The sequence below is a fragment of the Diceros bicornis genome, chromosome 10 (genome assembly GCF_020826845.1).
Source record: "Diceros bicornis minor isolate mBicDic1 chromosome 10, mDicBic1.mat.cur, whole genome shotgun sequence".
Lineage (NCBI taxonomy): Eukaryota > Metazoa > Chordata > Mammalia > Perissodactyla > Rhinocerotidae > Diceros > Diceros bicornis.
Window position 1 is genome coordinate 13,058,236 of NC_080749.1, and position 19,198 is coordinate 13,077,433.

A 19,198-nucleotide genomic window follows, 5' to 3' on the forward strand; every position below is an offset into this window, starting at 1 on the left:
AAATAATTGCTCAATATTTACCACTTAAGGTGATTTTTGATCTCTTCATTAGTGTCCTGTCTGATTTTCTGTTCAAAGAGTGCTTCCTTCATCTGTCTTGTTTTTGAAATCTCATTGCCTTGGTCCAACACTGTGGGTAGGAGCAAACAACGATTAGACCAGTAATCAAATCAGAATCATTTGCCGAGAGAAAAACACATTTCTAATAGCAAAACCTGACAGCGACCTCACAGAGTTGTGTTGTTCATAAACAGCACACGTGATAAGCAATCACTCTTTCCTTCTCTGCCCAGAGGCTGATTTGTGGTGGGTCAGCTGGTTACCTTCTCGCAATTCTTTAATCTTCAGTTTTCCTGGTTCTTGGTTTAAGACGGTTGCCACAGCAAATGGATTTGATAAATTTACCGGAAATCTCAAGTTCTGATATTTAATTTCCTAAGACCAAAGCAGGAGGGAAAATTCGTTATTTTGCCTCTCCATCCTTCCCTCCATCCTATTCAGCATGATGCCCTTTACCTTAGGTTTTGGAGGTTTTGTCTTTGCTGGCAGTTGTTGAAAATTTATACGGGTCATTGCCTTTTCTGGAGGAACGTCTACTTTTTTAGAAAGAGTATTCAACCTTTCAAATTCTTCTAATCTATAGTTTAAAACAGATATTAAATTAGTATATAATCCAACAACTCAAGGTTCCTATTTTTATACTCCTTCTGATAATACCAAGACTTACCTTAATTACTATATCTAAACTGAAAATCAATCTGTGTGCTAAAACCGTGGTCGACTAAAATAAATGCAACCTCAGTATACTAGAGTATAATCATACATATCAAAATAGCCTACCAATGGCTGTTTTTCCTTACATTCTCAAAGAACAAAACAAGTGGAAAATGTGCCATGCTGAAAAATGCTCTCATAGTCTTGCATAATTTATTTCTAGGCTGTTGGTTTTTAATAGCTAAATTTACAACAATAAAAATAATCTTGAATGTAAGACCTGAAACCACAAAACTCTTAGAAGAAAATATTGGCAGTAAGTTCTTTGACATGGGTCTTAGCAGTATCTTCTTGAATACCATGTCTACTCAGGCAAGGGAAACAAAAGAAAAAATAAACAAATGGGACTACATCAGACTAAAAAGCTTCTGCACAGCAAAGGAAACCATCAACAAAATGAAAAGACAACCCACCTACTGGGAGAAAACACTTGCAAATCATATATCTGAAAAGGGGTTAATTTCCAAAATATATAAAGAACACATACAACTCAACAACATAAAAATGAGCAACCTGATCAAAAAATGGGCAGAGGATACGAACAGACGTTTTTCCAAAGAAGGTATACAGATGGCCAACAGGCACATGAAAAGATGTTCAACATCACTAATTATTAGGATAATGCAAATCAAAACTACAATGAGATATCACTTCACTCCCGTTAGAATGACTATAATTATCAAGAAGAGAAATAATAAGTGTTGGAGAGGATGTGGAGAAAAGAGAACCCTCATACGCTACTGGTGGGAGTGCAAACTGGAGCAGCCACTATGGGAAACAGTATGGAGATTTCTCAAAAAGTTAAAAATAGAACTACCAGATGACCCAGCTATTGCAGTATGGGGTATTTATCCAAAGAACAGGAAATCAATAATTCTAAAAGATATATGCACCCCTACATTCATCGCAGCATTATTCACAATAGCTAAGACATGGAAACAACCCAAGTGCCCATCAACTGATGAATGGATGAAGAAGATGTAGTATATATACACAATGGAATATATAAACATAAAAAAAAGACAAAATCGTGCCCTTTGCAACAACGTGGATGGACTTTGAGGGTATTACGTTAAGCGAAATAAGCCAGACAGAGAAAGACAAACACCGTGTGATTTTACTCATATGTGGAAGACAAACAAACACATGGATAAAGAGAACAGATTAGAGGTTACCAGACGGAAAGGGGTTGGGGGAAGGGAGAAAGGGGTAAAGGGGCACTTATGTAGGGTGACAAATAAAAATTAGACTATTGGTGGTGAACACGATGCAGTCTACACAGAAACTGAAATATAATAATGTACAACTGAAATTTACACAATATTATAAGCCAATATGACCTCAAAAAATAATTTTAAAAAATCTTACATTGATTTATTTTCCTAGTAAAAGAATGATTATGCCCACTGTTTGTAGCAATATCTTTAAAAAGGTGATTCAGACTAATGTTTGAGATTTTTTCTGTAGTTGAAAACTGCCTTTGGAGAAATGTAGGTATAGACGGCGCTGCTGACATGCCTACAGAAGCTACTGGAGTTATTTATTATGAGATGTAGTAGGACTACTATGTTCATTAGTGCTATCCATGAAGCATTTCTTTAAGCAAGAATACGCGAATACCTGATTTATAGGATTACCTATGTCCAGGACGTTACAGAAATAAGATAAGAATATGCTAACACGCATTCATTCTGACAGTCCATAAGCATTTGCTGAGTACCTATTGAACAGGACCCACTGCACGATGTGGGCGACATGCTAGCAATCTCAAATGTCACATCGCCCATGTGAAAGTGTCCTGAGAGGCCCACGGCCTTTGGTGAGACACACTGACAGGCGGTGCTGTGCGGGGAGGAGGCGCTGCATTAGGGAGGGAGCTGTGCCCTGGCATCCACATCCCAGCAGAGCTCTGACAGCACCTCTGCTGTAAATAGTGGGAAACATTGAGAAAAGTTTGAGTGTGTCAAAAAACAGTCTCCTTAAACAATCTAATTGCTAGCGTTGATGATGGAAGTGAAGGAGTGTAAGAAAGTGATAAACTAAAGAGTTACACGTGGAATTTGGCAGTGACAAATTTAGTACGTGGGTAAGTCCCTCACACACCCAATTCTGAAATGAAAAACAACCTATGAAACTTCCAGAGAACACTGCAGCCAGGGTAATTTTTTTCCTTCTAGTGGAATTTATATGTTCTAGTACTATCTGCAGTCTGGGGAGATGTGCAGGTCTTGAGCCATAGCCCTTGAAAACGTCGAGTGCACTAAATAAGATATCAAACTCTAGCTGGGAAACCAAACATAACAGTTTAGAAATAGCGTACTTCCGCACGTGTACAGCGCTTCTACCACATGATGCTCTCGTGTGTTAGAGAACATGACTATGGAAGGACACATAAGTAAAAATCCCACTCAAGTGATGTCTTTAAGAAAGCCATTTGCATATTGCAGCACATGACAGGAGATGGCAAAGACCATTTTGCTCAGCCAGTTATCTGACACCAGAAAAACTAGTGCTGTTTTTTATTTATAGCCAATGCTACATGTTTGCTGTGAGTGACTTCATTTTTACTATGGTTACCTGCAGGATTTGGGTTCAGCAGGCCACACTAATATCCTAGAGTTGACTTAGGCTGCTTTGAATTTTGAGGAAGAAAAGCATGATATAAATATATAACACTCAGCAAAAAAAAAAAGAGGAGGATTGGCAGATGTTAGCACAGGGCTGATCTCCTCACACACACACACACACACACACACACACAAAAAAAAATAAATAAATACATAACAAATCATGGAGTTAGTTCATATTTTGATATAGGTGGTTACTTCACTTTAAAAAAATTTTTTTCATTGCAGTAATATTGGTTTATGACACTATATAAATTTCAAGTGTACATCTTATATTTTGATTTCTGTATAGATTACATCGTCTTAATCACCCAAAGACTAATTACATTCCATCACCACACACATGTGCCTAATCATCCCTTTTGCCCTCCTCCCTCCCCCCTTTCCCTCTGGTAACCACCAATCCAATCTCTGTCTCTGTGTGATTGTTTGTTGTTGTTTTTATCTTCTACTTATGAATGAGATCATACGGTATTTGACTTTCTCCCTCTGACTTATTTTGTTTAGCATAATACCCTCAAGATCCATCCATGTTGTCACAAATAGCAAGATTTCATCCCTTTTTATGGCTGATTTGTATTCCATTGTGTATATATACCAGATCTTCTTTATCCATTCATCTCTTGATGGGCACCTAGGTTCCTTCCAAGTCTTGGCTATTGTGAATAACGCTGCAATGAACACAGGGGTGCATATATGTTTATGTATTTGTGTTTTCATGTTCTTTGGATAAATAGTCAGCAGTAGAATAGCAGGATCGTATAGTAGTTCTATTCTTAATATTTTGAGGAATCTCCATAGTGTTTTCCATAGTGGCTGCACCAGTTTGCACTCCCACCAGCAGTGTATGAGAGTTCCCTTCTCTCCACATCCTCTCCAACACTTGTTTCCTGTTACTTCACTTTTAATATGCCTAATGATGTTAATATGTGATTTGTGTCTGTGTGTGAAGGAGAGAGGAGGAAAATCAAACTATTTATCATGTTCAAAATACTTGTGAGAGTTTTCTAAGATTAGTATTGATACTGTGATAAATTTTCCTTTTAGTTTTTATAAAAATCATGTGTATTAAAAGAAAACTCATTAACTTGATACACTGGTATATAAAAATACATATTTTTATATATATTTTATCTATATGTTATATATAGATAAAATTTTATATATATATTTTATGTATTATATATATATATATCACATTCAAATGGAAATGGAAGGTCAGAAAAAATTTGTTACCAAGTAAAACTTAATCCTATTTCACATTTTTACTCTAACTTGAAAGCTAATGGTGTTTAAAAAAATTCTCCCACGTGGCACATTTCCATTTTCACCTTATGTCGAAGTCACTTGTTACACATGACTTATTTTGGCTCCTCTGTTGTGAGTTTCTTCAGGGTGTGGATCATTTCCCATGGAGCTTTGCCATGCTCACTGCATACAGCAGGCACTCAATTATAATGTTCTAGTGAAACTTTGAAAATAGTTATGTTGTTCTGGCCTCATGATTTAGATTTTTGAATGGACAGTAATACATATATATGGTCAAATATTAAAAAAGCACACTGGTAGTGATCAGTGAAAGAAAGTACCCCTCAAAAACCCCCTTTTCTCAGTCATCTCTTCGCCTCATCAGAAGCAACTACTGCTACAAGCATAGAGACAGTCTATGCATTACTATTATATTTTAAGGTATATTTTATAAAAGTTCATCATCTTAAGTAAGTTGTTGATGGCATTCTGTTACAAGGAAGAGAGACAATGGAAGAAAGGAAGACTTGGATTTTTTAAAAAGTTTAAGAATAAACAAAAAACATCCCAAAGCAGCCATACTTCAAAGCCATGTTGGGATAGCAGGTTCCCGTGAAGACACATTCGTATGGTTGAGAGTTGAACTGTGAAATCCATAGCTGCGTTTTTATTTGTGCAGTCCCATAGTGAAAGGGTGTAAACTTAATAGTCACATTCACCTTCCCATTAGCTGGAATTATTCCTGGAAGGAAAGAAATGAGAAAACATGACACTGTCTCTCCTTGTAAAGTCCAGTCAAAGAGGCTGACACACACACAAATACATTCTCCCCCTGATAAGCTCAAGTATGCCTATTGTCTTTATATAGTCTTTTCATTAAATACACGTGAATCAACTTCTGCATGTTTACAGTGATCTTATTTACCAATTACTGCATTAGTCCTTTATAATAATTATCTGATTGTGTCAGTTATATAAATAAATACACATCAATCAGCCCTTTATAATAATTATCTGATTGTGTCAGTTATATAAATAAATACACATTAATCAGCATTAGTGAGTCAGAAATGAATTCCCAGAACCATAACCTTTAAGCTAATTACCGGATGTCAATGTTAATAGTGTAAGCAACAAGGAAAAGCTAGGAACACACATAAAAGTTTCTGTCCAAATAATTCAGTTTCTATATTTTCATGTAATTTGATTCTCTCCTTTCAAATCTTCAGGATGGACTACCATTCTCTCCAGTCAAATATCTCACCATGCTTTATCCTTCTTTTGTATCTCTGGTGCCAACGGGGCTTGGAACATAGTTAGTGCTCAAAAATGTGGAAAGAAACAGAAAAGGGAGCAAGGGAGGGAGGGAAGGTCAATGTAGGAGGCGCAAGAAGGGCTAACATTCTCTCTGACCTCCACTGAAAGCTCTTCGGTTTGCCTTCTAGATGGTTCCTTCCGTCCCTGTGCATCTAGTCTTTCCACTGTCCCTGCAGAGGCCTTGCTTATTCCCTCATGAATGCCCAGCACACCCTTTCCCCATCCTTGCCCTCCTCTGAATCTAGTACAGCTCACCCCATTGCTCTCCATGCTCAGCCACACAGACCTTCCGTTCAGCCATCCAGGCATTCACTGGGCACTTACAATGCTCCAGGCACTCAAGATACAGCAATAAACAAAACAAAGTTCCAGATATCATGGAGTTTACATTGTAGTTGGTGGCAGCAAACAAAAAGAAATAAACAAACAAATATAAAATATAAAGTCATGTCATGAATACCAACAAGAAAACTAAAGCCTACAGGTAGGGGGAGGCAAGTGCAGCAGGAAGTGCTCTTTGAGATAGGATGAAGAGAAAGGCCTCTTTGGTGAGAAGACATTGGAGCCAAGACCTGAAGGAGGAGAGGGGGCTTTGCTCTAATTCTCAGACATTGGGGTCTTGTTGCCTCAGGGCCTTGGCACTGTGGGAGATCAAAAACTGGCCACCCTGAAATATGTCTCTTTACCTTGATTATTTTCTCTGATGGACATTTGACCTCCTCCAAACTGTCTACAGAATTTAACATAGAAGACCTGTTTCAGGAAGGAGCCACTATCATATGATGGCTGTAATAGAATGTAAAATAGATGTTACAATAGGAAAGGCACCAAGCCCCTCTTATCAAAAGTTCCGTCTCTCCCCGGCCACATTCTCTAGGTGGCCCTGCAAAGAATTGTCTGACAAACATTTACATTTCCCTCTTCATGTAAATTGTCTTCTTCCCCTCTGAAATCCCAAACCTCCCACCCCCAACATCCTCCTTTGTCTTTAGCTGAAGATAGTATTTAAGATGAGAATCTCTGCCATTTTTTCGAGAAACTCAGTTTCCCTGGTTTCTCCCATGTACACATGTTATTAAACTTGGTATTATTTTCTCCTGCTAACCTGTCTTTTGATTATTTGGTCAGCCATAAGAACCTGAAGGGAAAGGGTGGAGGGGGATTCTCCCGCTTCCCCAACAGCACTTACCATTCCCTCAGCCTGGAAAGCCCTTTCTCCAGATCTTTTGGTTTTTTTATCCTACTCTCTGAGATTATCTCTTTACTATCTGCCTTCCCCTAGATTTGAATGTAAGTTCTACAAAGTATGTGTCTGCCCATTACTATGTTCCCAGCTCAATAAATACTTGCTCAATGAGTGAATGAACCCAAACTTCAAAGCCTGCATCAACCTATGTATTACCTGAAACTCCTCTTGACTCTCATCCACAGGAGCCTCACCTCCCTAAACTTCCGGCAGCCCTACAGTACTCATGTGCTACCTCAACTGCTGCCTTTCAAAGGTGAAAAGTCTCCCTATTAGATGACAAGGCCCTCAGGCAGACACCAGGCCCCAAAGCTCTTTTATCTTCCCCGATCCCTAGCACAGTGCTTCAGAAATGGGTATTTGTCAGTTCCCTGAGGGCAGACGTCAAAATCTTTAGATGACACCCACTAGTGACCTGAAAGCCCACTGCAGCAAGACGGAATCAGCAGAAGAGCACAGTTTCCTCAGTCAGCCTACCATCAGCTGAATAGAAACTCCATGATGTGCCAGAGTTCAATACTTTGACCACCCACTCGGTCAGAAAATACCCCCATCTGACCTGCAATTCATGGGGTCTTTAGACTGAGAACACTCTATTGCTTCTGCTCCAGCTCATTAACTTAAAAAAGTAAGAACAAACTCTGTAGCAAAGATTAATGTTTGCCTTGACCTGGCTGATTTATTTTTAAGTGCTCCCTGCTCAGACCTGATACATCAAGCACTGGAGGAGCAGCCCCGGCAACCGGAGCACGCTGCTTTTTCCATTAACAGCAATACCAGTTAAGACAACTCTGTTAAGGAACATGGTCGCAGCTGACTGTCAAATGTTAACAGCTATACAAGGTGCGCCAAGCAGTCACAGCTTATTGCTTGGCAAAAACTAATGGTGGGAGATAGGAGAATATGTTTCATGTCTCAAAAGCAAGAAAGGCACCCTCAAAATTACTACTTTATTTTAAAAAACTCAAACCATGATTTTATGGCTTCAGTCCAATTTCATCTGGGATCAATTTAAGATTACTATCCTTAACCTACCAGGGATAATGTTACATCACAGGGCAGGGAGGGTGGTAAGGCAGAGAGAGAGGAGAGAACAAAACTTAGAAAGAAACTAAAGGCTAAGAAAACCTTCATTTATCAGTAAAATGAGTATTATGAAGAAAATGTGACAACACTTGAAAATGCTGTAATGATAAATGAAGTCACCAGAAAACACCACTGTATCTTTGCCTTTTCACAATTATGTAAAACTTGCATAAATATGGGCAGTTACTAAAAGGAGATGGAAAAATAAAAGTGCATTATTTGTTACAGCAGTAAGGCCCAGGATGCAGATAATTTAAAAAAATTTCTTCTTTCTTACATGCCCCCACAGTGTTATTACAATATTGTTATAATTTTTTTTTATGAGGAAGATAAGCCCTGGAGCTAACATCTGTTACCAAGCCTCCTCTTTTTGCTGGGGAAGATTGGCCCTGGGCTAACATCTGTGCCCATCTTCCTCTACTTTATATGGGATGCCGCCTCAGCATGGCTTGACAAGCAGTGTGTTGGTCCATGCCTGGGATCTGAACCTGTGAACCCTGGGCCGCCAAAGTGGAGCACGCGAACTTAACCACTACACCACCGGGCCAGCCCCACAATACTGTTATAATTTTTACATAAGTTTTTCTTCAAAAATCTCAGGGGCCAGCCCTGATGGCCTAGTGGTTAAAGTTTGGCACACTCCGCTTTGGTGGCCTGGGCTCGGTTCCCGGGTGTGGAACCACACCACTGTCTGTCAGTAGCCATGCTGTGGTGGCAACTCACACAGAAGAACTAGAAGGACTTACAACTAATATACAACTATGTAGTGGGGCTTTAGGGAAGGGGGAAAAAAAACAGGAAGATTGGCAACAGATGTTAGCTTAGGACGAATCTTTAAAAAAAAAAAAAAATCTCAGAAAGTACATATCATTCTCCCTAAATTGTCATAGAGCCATTTAATGCACATGCTTGGAGGCTTGTAAGTTTTGGTCTTAATCTTCCAAGATTTAAGATTGCATTAGCTGTGTGATTTTGGGTAAACTTCTTAATCTCTCTAAGACTGAGTTGGGTATTTAATAGCTATATGGTTTAAAACTTTTCCATGAACAAGCTGTTGACAAACTCTGTGTTTTCAATTCAGTGGATGACAGAAGGCAGAGCTTCAAGGTGTTCCATCCGACACACCACCATGAGTCACACGTCACCCACTGGGACAATCACAGGCCATCGCAGCTGCCCAGGGTGTGTGGGCAAGGAGAGGCCTCAGAGACCACACAGACCCGGACTCATTCCCTTGTTCATCCTTGCATGAGCTTTGTGACTTGGCTTGGTTACTTTCCCTGAGGGTCAGTTTTCTCATCTGTAAGATAGGACAAGGCTTAAAAGAGAAAATGTACAAGGTCTGGGATAATGCTTGGTACGTAGTGTGTGTCCTATAAATGTGTCCTTCCCAACGTGTGTGCCAAATAAAAAAAGTAATAATTTATTGTGTATTGTTATCATTAAAAATGTCAGGAAGAGGAAATACTTCTTGGAAAAACTTTATACTTAAGCCATTTGAGTTCTTAAAAAGGAAGAGGAAATTGTCTCATGCTGCCAAGCCGCTGGGATGAGTTTCCTAAAGCACTGGGTCTTTCCTTTTGCTCCACAAAAGTGTCAAATGCAGGCAAATCTACAGGTCAGAAGACAAGACTGGGTGGCTTCTAGAAAGATCTATTTTAAAATTTAGGCTGGATGCTTTCTGTGAAGGGGTGAAATATGAGCCCTAAGGCTTTTGGTCAGCAGTTCACTTCTAAATTTCCTGGGAAGAACAACTCCTGCTCAGCCACAGCAGATGAAGACCCACGCGGTACAGACATGCAGACTGCTAATAGTCCCCAGGACTTATTTTAATTCTTAATTCCCTTCACTCTCCAGCAAGCCTTTGTGACTACAACTAGAAATAAGTAGTAAAATTAAGTCTTTTGGACTCTATTAACTTTCCTTTTCCTCCCTGTCCATCAAATACTCAAAATGCAGACAAGGGAGCAGGATCAGAGCAGCCTGGGGGCTCCGCCTGTGCCAATGGAAAGCCGAGGAGAAGTAGCTTGAGTGGAAGGATGCTGGGGAAAGCTGAGCCAGGGCAGCAATCCACAGTCTGTCAAGCATATAACCTGCTGACCGGGGAAGAGAAGGTGCAGCACGTGCAGCGCATGCCCACTGTGTCCCGGGCACTGTGTCCAGCACGCAAAGGCAGCTCCCGGGGAGGGCTGAGTGACTGCACAGGAAAGCTCATCACTGAGCTCCAGGAGCTGCATGAAGAGTAGTGCACGGCACCCACATCTACCCAGTGCTCACGCTGAAACCAGGAGCCACTTCTTGACCCCACCAGCCTCCCTGACCCTTCAGCAAGGCCCATCCACTCTACCATCACCACTCCCCATCTCCATGGCCAGCACCCATCCAGCCAACCTCAGCTTCCTTCCAAAGGGGACTGTCTGCTTCCCCCTCGTGCTACTCTAATCCACTCTCCCTCATGAGCCAAAGAGATCTTTTAAAACATAAATGAGGTCACGCCACTCCCCTGCTTAGAACCCTCCTATGGACTCCCACCCAGCTCAGAACCAAGCCCTAACTCCTACCCTCCTTGAGCTTCCATCGGCCTCTCCAACTTAGTCTTGCTCTCTTCTCCCATTCCTCACACCCTCTGGACACCCTGGGCATCGGTCTTTTCTTTGACGTGACCGTGCCAGGGCTGCTCCAACCTTAGGGCCTTTGCATTGGTGGCTTCCTCTGCTTGAAGTCCTCTTCCCCAGCTCCAACCAGGTCTGGCACCTCTTTACCCACCAGGTCTAAGCTGGAGTGTTGAGTAAGTTGTCTGAGGGCAGAGCTGGGAGTGGAACCCAGAGAACCCGGCACCAAGTCTGTGTGCTCAAGCGTCCTGGGAGAACATCTCTCATCACTGCCCTGTGCTCACAAGGGCCAGTGACTCATAAGAGAATCACTCAGTCATCTGTGCTGTGTGCTGCTGTTCAGCGGTCACTTGCTCCCCTCTCTCCCCACCACGTCGCTTCCAGCCACCTTCTGAAGTAGGTCCTGGGTCTAAGACGATAGGAATGGCATGGTGCAAGGCTGCTACTTCAGCTCTCCTCCCTGCTATTCTATGATGTTGAGATTGGGTCTCTTTTTTCCCAATTCCTGCTTCTCCAGGGCCCAGCTCCACTCCCACATTTTGTCACTTTAATCAAAGAGTAGTTGGATGTGTTTTTCGGGGCTGTAACTCTTAAATTGGGGGGAAATCTGTTGCCCTCTCAGCCTGCTCCATGCCTCAGTTTCAGTATTTGGTGGGCATGCTGCTCATTTGTACTTTGGGGTTGTAGTCATTTCCCTTGTTTAATAGAAGATTTTTCTTCTCTTCCATTTTACATGTTGTTTTCCCTTGGTGAGTTTTAGCAGAGGGTAGTCAAGGTAAAATAGCTTTACTTCACGCTCTTTCACCAGAAGTGCTGCTGGGCTCGTTCCTGCAGGATCCTCATGCACCACCCCCCGCCCCCCGCCGCGCCCTCCCAGTCCCACATTACTCATCCCTGCATTTGTTCCAGAACTAAAGACTCTGTACCCGCTGTGCATCAGGCACTGTGAGGGGCACTGGGTCGCCACGGGGAACAAGACAGACATGCTCCCGCTCTAATGGGCTGACATTCTAGTGGGGAGAGGGAGGCAGGCACACACAGAGGGACATTGCCCAGGGCAGAAATGGCTGGTGACGTGACTAGGCGACTGCTCTCGACTGGTGATCAGGGAAAGCATCTCTGAGGAAAGTAGCGTCAGCTTAGACCTGGTGGGTAAAGAGGTGCCAGACCTGGTTGGAGCTAGGGAAGAGGACTTCAAGCAGAGGAAGCCACCAATGCAAAGGCCCTAAGGTTGGAGCAGCCCTGGCACGGTCACGTCAAAGAAAAGACCGATGCCCAGGGTGTCCAGAGGGTGTGAGGAATGGGAGAAGAGAGCAAGACTAAGTTGGAGAGGCCGATGGAAGCTCAAGGAGGGTAGGAGTTAGGGCTTGGTTCTGAGCTGGGTGGGAGTCCATAGGAGGGTTCTAAGCAGGGGAGTGGCGTGACCTCATTTATGTTTTAAAAGATCTCTTTGGCTCCTGAGGGAGAGTGGATTGGAGTAGCACGAGGGGGAAGCAGACAGTCCCCTTTGGAAGGAAGCTGAGGTTGGCTGGATGGGTGCTGGCCATGGAGATGGGGAGTGGTGATGGTAGAGTGGATGGGCCTTGCTGAAGGGTCAGGGAGGCTGGTGGGGTCAAGAGGTGGCTCCTGGTTTCAGCGTGAGCACTGGGTAGATGTGGGTGCCACATCTATAAAGTGGACATAATAATAGAGTCTACTCATAAGAGTTGCTGGGAGTATGAAATGAGTCACATTCAGAGTGGTGTCTGGCACATGGTAAGCACTATGTGAACATTAGCTATTATGACTATTATTATTATGATCATCATCATCCCTTCTCCCACATCATTCTTCCGCTGGTGGCAAGGTTGAGTAAAATGCTGAGTAAAACCAACATAGGTACTATGTACGAAAACTGCAAATTTAAAAATTAATACATTTTGAAGGAGGAAAGAACATAAGCAAAGTCAAGTGAAGAAGACACATCACAAGAGGATGATCTTGGAACATGGGTGAGCCACCAGAATCATAAAGAAAACACAGACAGCACGACCTTGTCACAGGAGGAATCACCAGAATTCAAGGAAGCACTATCAGAACACACCAGAGGGAGATGAAAAGAGAGTCAGTGGAGCTCAGGAAACAATGAAACAAAGAGAAGGGATGTCACTGAGGTAGAAACTGCATCAGAAGGGACAATGGCAGTAAACACACACACACAAATAGACACACACAGCCTGAAAACACAGAGACATGGCAGGTAGGAATGAGGAATCCACACAACATGAAATTATTTTAAAGAAGACAATAGATACTGAGGGCAAAGGATAACTAACATACTGTTATGAGAGGTTCGGGGATTCGATCAGAGATGTAAAAAAAACTTTCCACTCCAAGCAAATGGACTGAAGGTATATTTTATTATATAGAGGATAGTAAAGGCGATAGTCCGCAAACAGATCCGAATAGGTCAAATAATAAGAGGGAAAAAACACCAGCTCGACTGGAAACGGAAAACATCCACATCGGCTGAGACAGCAGCAGATTTGAATAGTCATATAATAAGAGGGAAAAACATCAGATCGATCGGAAAGGGAAACACCAGATGGACTGAAGGGAAATGACACAAATCAACCGGAAAGAGAAATACCAGGTTGACCGAAAAGAGAACACATCAGATCAATTACTTCACAATAAATCAATTACTCACAACATCCATGCCCCAGTGCCGGGAGAGTCCTGTCAATCGACACGGCTGGGCAAGGATCACACGTCCTGGGCAAGCCGTCCCTTCCACAGGTGGAACTCTCACCAGGCCTCGGTTTTTAGCAGTTTATATAAGCAGTTACAGAGTTCACAGAGCAAGCATTTAGTGTTCCCATGCACAAATGGTTATCAGTGGCGTACGTGCACTGAGACCCCCCTGGCTGTTGTCCCAGCCTAGTAGTTGTGTACGTGCATTGTTTACCTTGCTTATCGTCCCAGCCCAGCACACATGGCCAGTCTGCCCCAGGCTGCAGTGCCCAAAAGGCCTTGAAATTTTTACACATTGCAACTATCTCCATGGGAGAAGGGCCAGTTCCCACCACGCAGAAAGCAGCTTTTATATTTCTTTTTGTGCTGGTGGCTGTAGGTCAATGGAGTGGCCAAACATGGCTGTACTCATGTCAAGACACATACACACAAAATTGATACTTCTGAGGAAGAGAATGAAGCAAATAGAAGATTAAAGTATCCAAAGTTTTAATAGTTGAAAGATTTCTTAAAATAATGAAGGTCATTTTTCTCCAGATTGAAAGGACATGCCGTGTTCCAGGGGAAAAAATAATATAGAACAATATCAATACATATCTTGGTAAATTATTTAACCTTAAGACTGGAAAAAGAAAAAGAATTCGAAGGGCATTCAGAATTCACCAGGATGGTGAAAGATTCAGACCAGCCTCCAGATTCCTAGCAAGTTCAAAACAGAGGGCAATCAAGCAATGTCTACAAAGTTCTGAGGTGAACAAAGTTGTAAAGCAAGACTTTTATACCCAGTTGAGCTGTCTTTGATGATTACAGGCACCAGAGAGGCATTCTCACACACGTAAGCACTGCAGGGTATCCAGCCCCCAGGAACCTGTGGTTAACATGCTACTAGATGACAAAATCCAGACAGCCAGAAAAAGAACTGAGTAAAGAGCTTGGGAATGGAGAAAACATGGAACCAAGAATGGAGGGGAAACCCTGGTTCCATTTAAATAGAAACTAAGTAACTATGGCATTTATGGCCACATAGTATATCAATGCTATAAATCTAGATAACATAATATAACTGAATTGGGAGTTGTAAGGAGAGAAGGCGAGAAAGTGGATGTGTGCTCTTCCCTCCTCCTTCCACAGCCAACATGCCGGCTGAAGCACGCAGTTGAAGAAGATAGTGTCTCTGACCTCTTAATGTTTTCATACTCTCTTAATTTTAGCAGTAGATGTTAGGAATGAATATCACATATATCAAGGAAGTCCATCAGTTCCTTCAGCTTCACCTATTTTTCTTCAATCAAAATCAAGTAACAAAAACAGCATTTTTACATAAGGTATGGTTCCATTTTTCTAATATTTTTGTCTGTCTCTGTATCATTGTATGTATCTCATGTCCCTTCCTTTCTTCTCTTCGTACATAGAGCAGTGTCTGCAATGATGTTCAATGAATGTTAATAATGGTTATTTCTGGAGCGGTGAGATTCTGGGTAATATTTTTCAAATTAGATTTTGTACTTTTTTGCAGTGTTTGCATTTTTTATAACAAATATATTTCATTTTTATAAAGCCACTTCTTAAAGAAACATATTTATGTTTGTTTAATCCAATATCTCCCACACTTATTTATAGGCAGAGCTATTCTTTTTTTCCCCTCTATTGTTGCTGTTGCCAGTTTTGTGGCATAGCACCTTCCCCAACCAGCCCCACAGACAGGCCAGCTCTCCAGTAATCAAAGTTGGCATTCTCTTCCAGTCTGCAGGAAGACAGGCTTCCCGGCAGGATAAAGTGCTGGGCCAAGCCATCCTGGCCGCTCCCTGGGCCTCACTGGGACCGGCACTACTGGATGGGCAGTAGAGATACAGAGTTCAGTACAGGCATTGTGCACTGAGTGTAATTCACTGACCGCTGCTGTGGTCATCTGAGCTCTGCCAGCCCAGACTGAAATGCACCAAATGGTCATCTTGAATGGGAGATACCCAGGGCCCCTGAGGGCAAGAAGAATACATAAGACCTGGTTGAGAGCTATTATTACTTTCTCTAACTTTTCACTCACAAAATAGAATTTTCCTTACTTTTAGTCTGTGATACAATCCTCTATTTGTCCCCCTCTCCCACTTCAAGGCATCCTGGGGTTGTTACTGTTCCCACTTAAGGCGGTGGTTGAGAGCTTGAGTTTGAAGTCAGACAGACTTGTGGCCTTGGGCAAGTCATCTGGCCTCTCTGAGCCTCACTGTCCTCCGCTGTAAAAGGTGATGATAACAGCTTCCTCCTCGTAGGGTTGTAGGACGCAAAAAGGCAGTGCATGCGATGTGCTTAGCAGAGTACCCCGCATTGGTTAACGGTTGGTAAATGGGAGTGATTATTAACACAATGCCAGCCACACTGTGTACAACCACTGCCCCCCATCGAGGATATATCAAGTGCCAAGTAAAATGTGGCATCGCCGCCAATGTGACAGAGCTACTTCAGGGACTGTGCATGAAGAATTGCACCTGCCTGTCTAACTTTCCTGCTCACTTCAGTATCCTACTCTAAATTAATTACCTACATCCTTAAATCAGGGACATAGGGAATTCATTTGCATTTGATATACTAACTGGCCCTAATTGTTCTCAATTCCTCACCATTAGGTTTGGTGCCTTAGAAAGTCATAAAAAAGTTTGATCTCTTGATTTTACTTCTGAGCATTCTTTTCCAACCCGACATGTGGTCCCTGGCTAGCCTCCCATTTGCTGAACTGGGAGGTTATCAGAAGCACTTTGCTGGTGTATCTCCCTCATTTCTATCACTTGCCAAAGATGTCTCTGTATGAATCCATTTCTCTATATAGCCATATAATCAGTATGTATTTTTTGGGCTGAGGCTATTCATGATGGTCCTAACCGCCAGGAAAAAACATTTCATGGGGGCCTGCTTCGTGTGCTGGTGACGGATCTACGTGCTTACCATCCCCTTGACAATCCTGATCTATCCCTTGCACAGTGTGTGCTGGCTACAGGCATCTGGTGAGGAGGGGAGGAGAAGCAGGGGCATATTCCTGTCTGGAAGGAATGGCTTTGCCTGTGGACTCCCAAAGACTTCTGGACCCTGCAGGTGAGGCTTGTTACATGGTAAAACACCTCAGCCAGGGGTCAAGGGGCCTTTGGAGAAAAAAGAGGCAAAAAGTGGTTAACACTCGCTTCCTGTTGAGATCTAAACGGGTAAATGCTGGGATGTGAGCAGCACCGTGGCAAGTATTGCAGGTGTAGGAAGGAGTCCAAATGAGAGGACGTGATTGGACTAGGGGTCGAGTCCTGACAGGCCACCCAGGGTAGGCAGAGCATGGAGGTGACTTGGCCTCTGGCAGGGAAGGTGCAGTGTTCATGGCGTCCTAGTACGCACCTTGGGGAATGGGGAATTTACTCTTTTCCAGGATGTGCTGCCTGCTGGGTTGGTGGCCCTGGGCCTGTGGATAATGCCTATAACCAAAAAATGGTCTGAGGCCAAAGCAAGGGCCTGGGATTACTCCCAAATCAATATAAAGTTGTAAGAAATTTGCACTTCAGAAGGAAATGTAAAATATAAAATTATTTATAAATGGCTGATATATTCCCCATAATTGGAAAAAAATAAAGGGAATGAAAGTATTGAAACTTTGTATAGGAACTCGGGGCAATAGCCCCCAGGAACTCTTGCTTAACTCTCCACTTTATGCTACAATTTACCATTTATATGAATTGCATGCATTCTTCCTAAGCATATGTGACACCAAGCGAATGTCCAGGATCTCAAAGTGGTCAAAAGCAAACAAGTTCAACAATTTTTTTGTGGCATTTGGCTGGTCTCCAACACTAATAAGATCTTGGCCAAAGTCATTTATTGCTGGCTCTTCCAAAATTATGAACAGAGTGTTCTTGATATTTTAATTGTGTATGATTTCTTGTCAGCAGTATAAGGAAGATCACAAAATCCCTTACTTTTTTCCCCAGTATCAGCAAAATCTTGGCACCATCAGCAGATCCAGCTTCTGGCAGCTAGAGTGCACACATGGATCTTAAGGACGCCAGTTGAGTTAAAGTTGAGGGCACTATGTCAGATTCATATCTTGTAAATTGAATTAGCTTTATTCAAATTTCTTCATTCGGTAAGGCTGAGCACAAAATGCTTGGAAGGCACGAATAAATGAAGCTTCTAGTTCCTACAGAAGATGTTGCTTTACAAGCTCATAGACTATGGGTGTCTCCATAAGCCTTTAGACAATTGGTTACCAAAGGTGTGTTCAAAACAGTGTCTACAAATATATGTGCTAACTGTGTAAAATTAGCCCATGGTTCTTAGCCTATCTGAGCCCAATTTGTAAAGTGGAGGCAATAATGACTTACTGGCTAAAAAGTGATCCATGACTGTCTAACTACAAGGCTGATGAGTCAGGCTAGACACTTGGCAAGTCAGGAAAGCCCAAAAGTTGCCTGGGCCACACACACCTGAACTGCAGCATTCACTCTCCAGGAGCCAGGGTTTTGTATTGCAGGTGACTGAAAGTCATCACTAAATTCTACAGCCTCAAAAGTATAACAGATGCATTGATACATCACCAAAATGGGAAAGATGCATTGATATATCAACAAAATGGGAAACCAAAGGAAGGAAATGCCTGAGAGACCAGTGGACCAAGGGATGCACGGGCCTCATAAAAGAGCTACTGTGGAGTCTGAAGGGTCCAGCCTCAGAGACCAGTTCGTAAAGCCACCTCAGCAACACCATCTACATAATGCAGATCATTTAAAATCACAAAGGCGGGATCCCCAAAGTTCAAGAGGCCTGGCTTGCCCTCATTTGTTCATCCAGTAGTTCATTCACTCATGTCTTCTTTTGCACCACACTCTCCCGATTTTCCTCCTTGGTCTCTGGCCTGATCCACTTCCCCTTGTTGTCCTCTGAGTGCTTACACGGTCAGGGCTCAGTCCACTTCTCTTCTCTAGCCACACTCATTCCCGGGGTGACCTCATTCTCAGTCCCATGGCTATATGTTCTATCAACACCCAGGTGATGCCTAAATTTATGTCCCTATCTCTCACCTCTCTTTTGACTCCAAACTGGTATATTCAATTTCACTTAAAGGAGGAATTTAAAAGACAAGCAACAAACAAAGCACCAGAACAACCAGAAAAGCCTATCAGATGGATCAGACAAAGCAGCTCACGGATCACCCATTTGTCTGAATTATGTGGCTGTGCAATTTATAATCTGAGCGCTCGCAGAAATGCCTGCATAATCGTTTTAAGTGTTTCACATAAAGTTGTTACTCATCTATGCTCAACACTGTATTTGCTTATGTACATAGTCCCCAGGTTCTGAATAGGTTGTATTTCAAAACCCTTCTGGTAAATTAATATTCTGTGTCTTGGGACACAGTTTTTCAGAGAATTATGGCCTGACCATAAGCATCTCTAGCTTTCTCCCAAATTCTTCCTTCTTTTTCCTTGCCACTGACACGAGCTTAGTTCAGGCTCTCAAGGCCTACAATATTTCATTCCAAGCACAATGATTTCCTGGTCTCCTGCCTGCACCCACCTCAGTCACAC

General features: G+C 42.4%; 1 protein-coding gene across 1 annotated transcript in view; it reads right to left on the reverse strand.

The window, feature by feature from the left end:
- CFAP221 (cilia and flagella associated protein 221) overlaps positions 1 to 19,198 on the reverse strand; it is a 97,330-nt gene that overhangs the window by 38,765 nt on the left and 39,367 nt on the right. Inside the window, exons 8-11 of the mRNA XM_058548822.1 lie at positions 5,232 to 5,391; positions 517 to 637; positions 324 to 435; positions 22 to 130 (exon numbers count right to left, since the gene is read on the reverse strand). Coding sequence (XP_058404805.1) covers positions 22 to 130; positions 324 to 435; positions 517 to 637; positions 5,232 to 5,391 — 502 coding nt within the window. The remainder of the gene's footprint in view (positions 1 to 21; positions 131 to 323; positions 436 to 516; positions 638 to 5,231; positions 5,392 to 19,198) is intronic.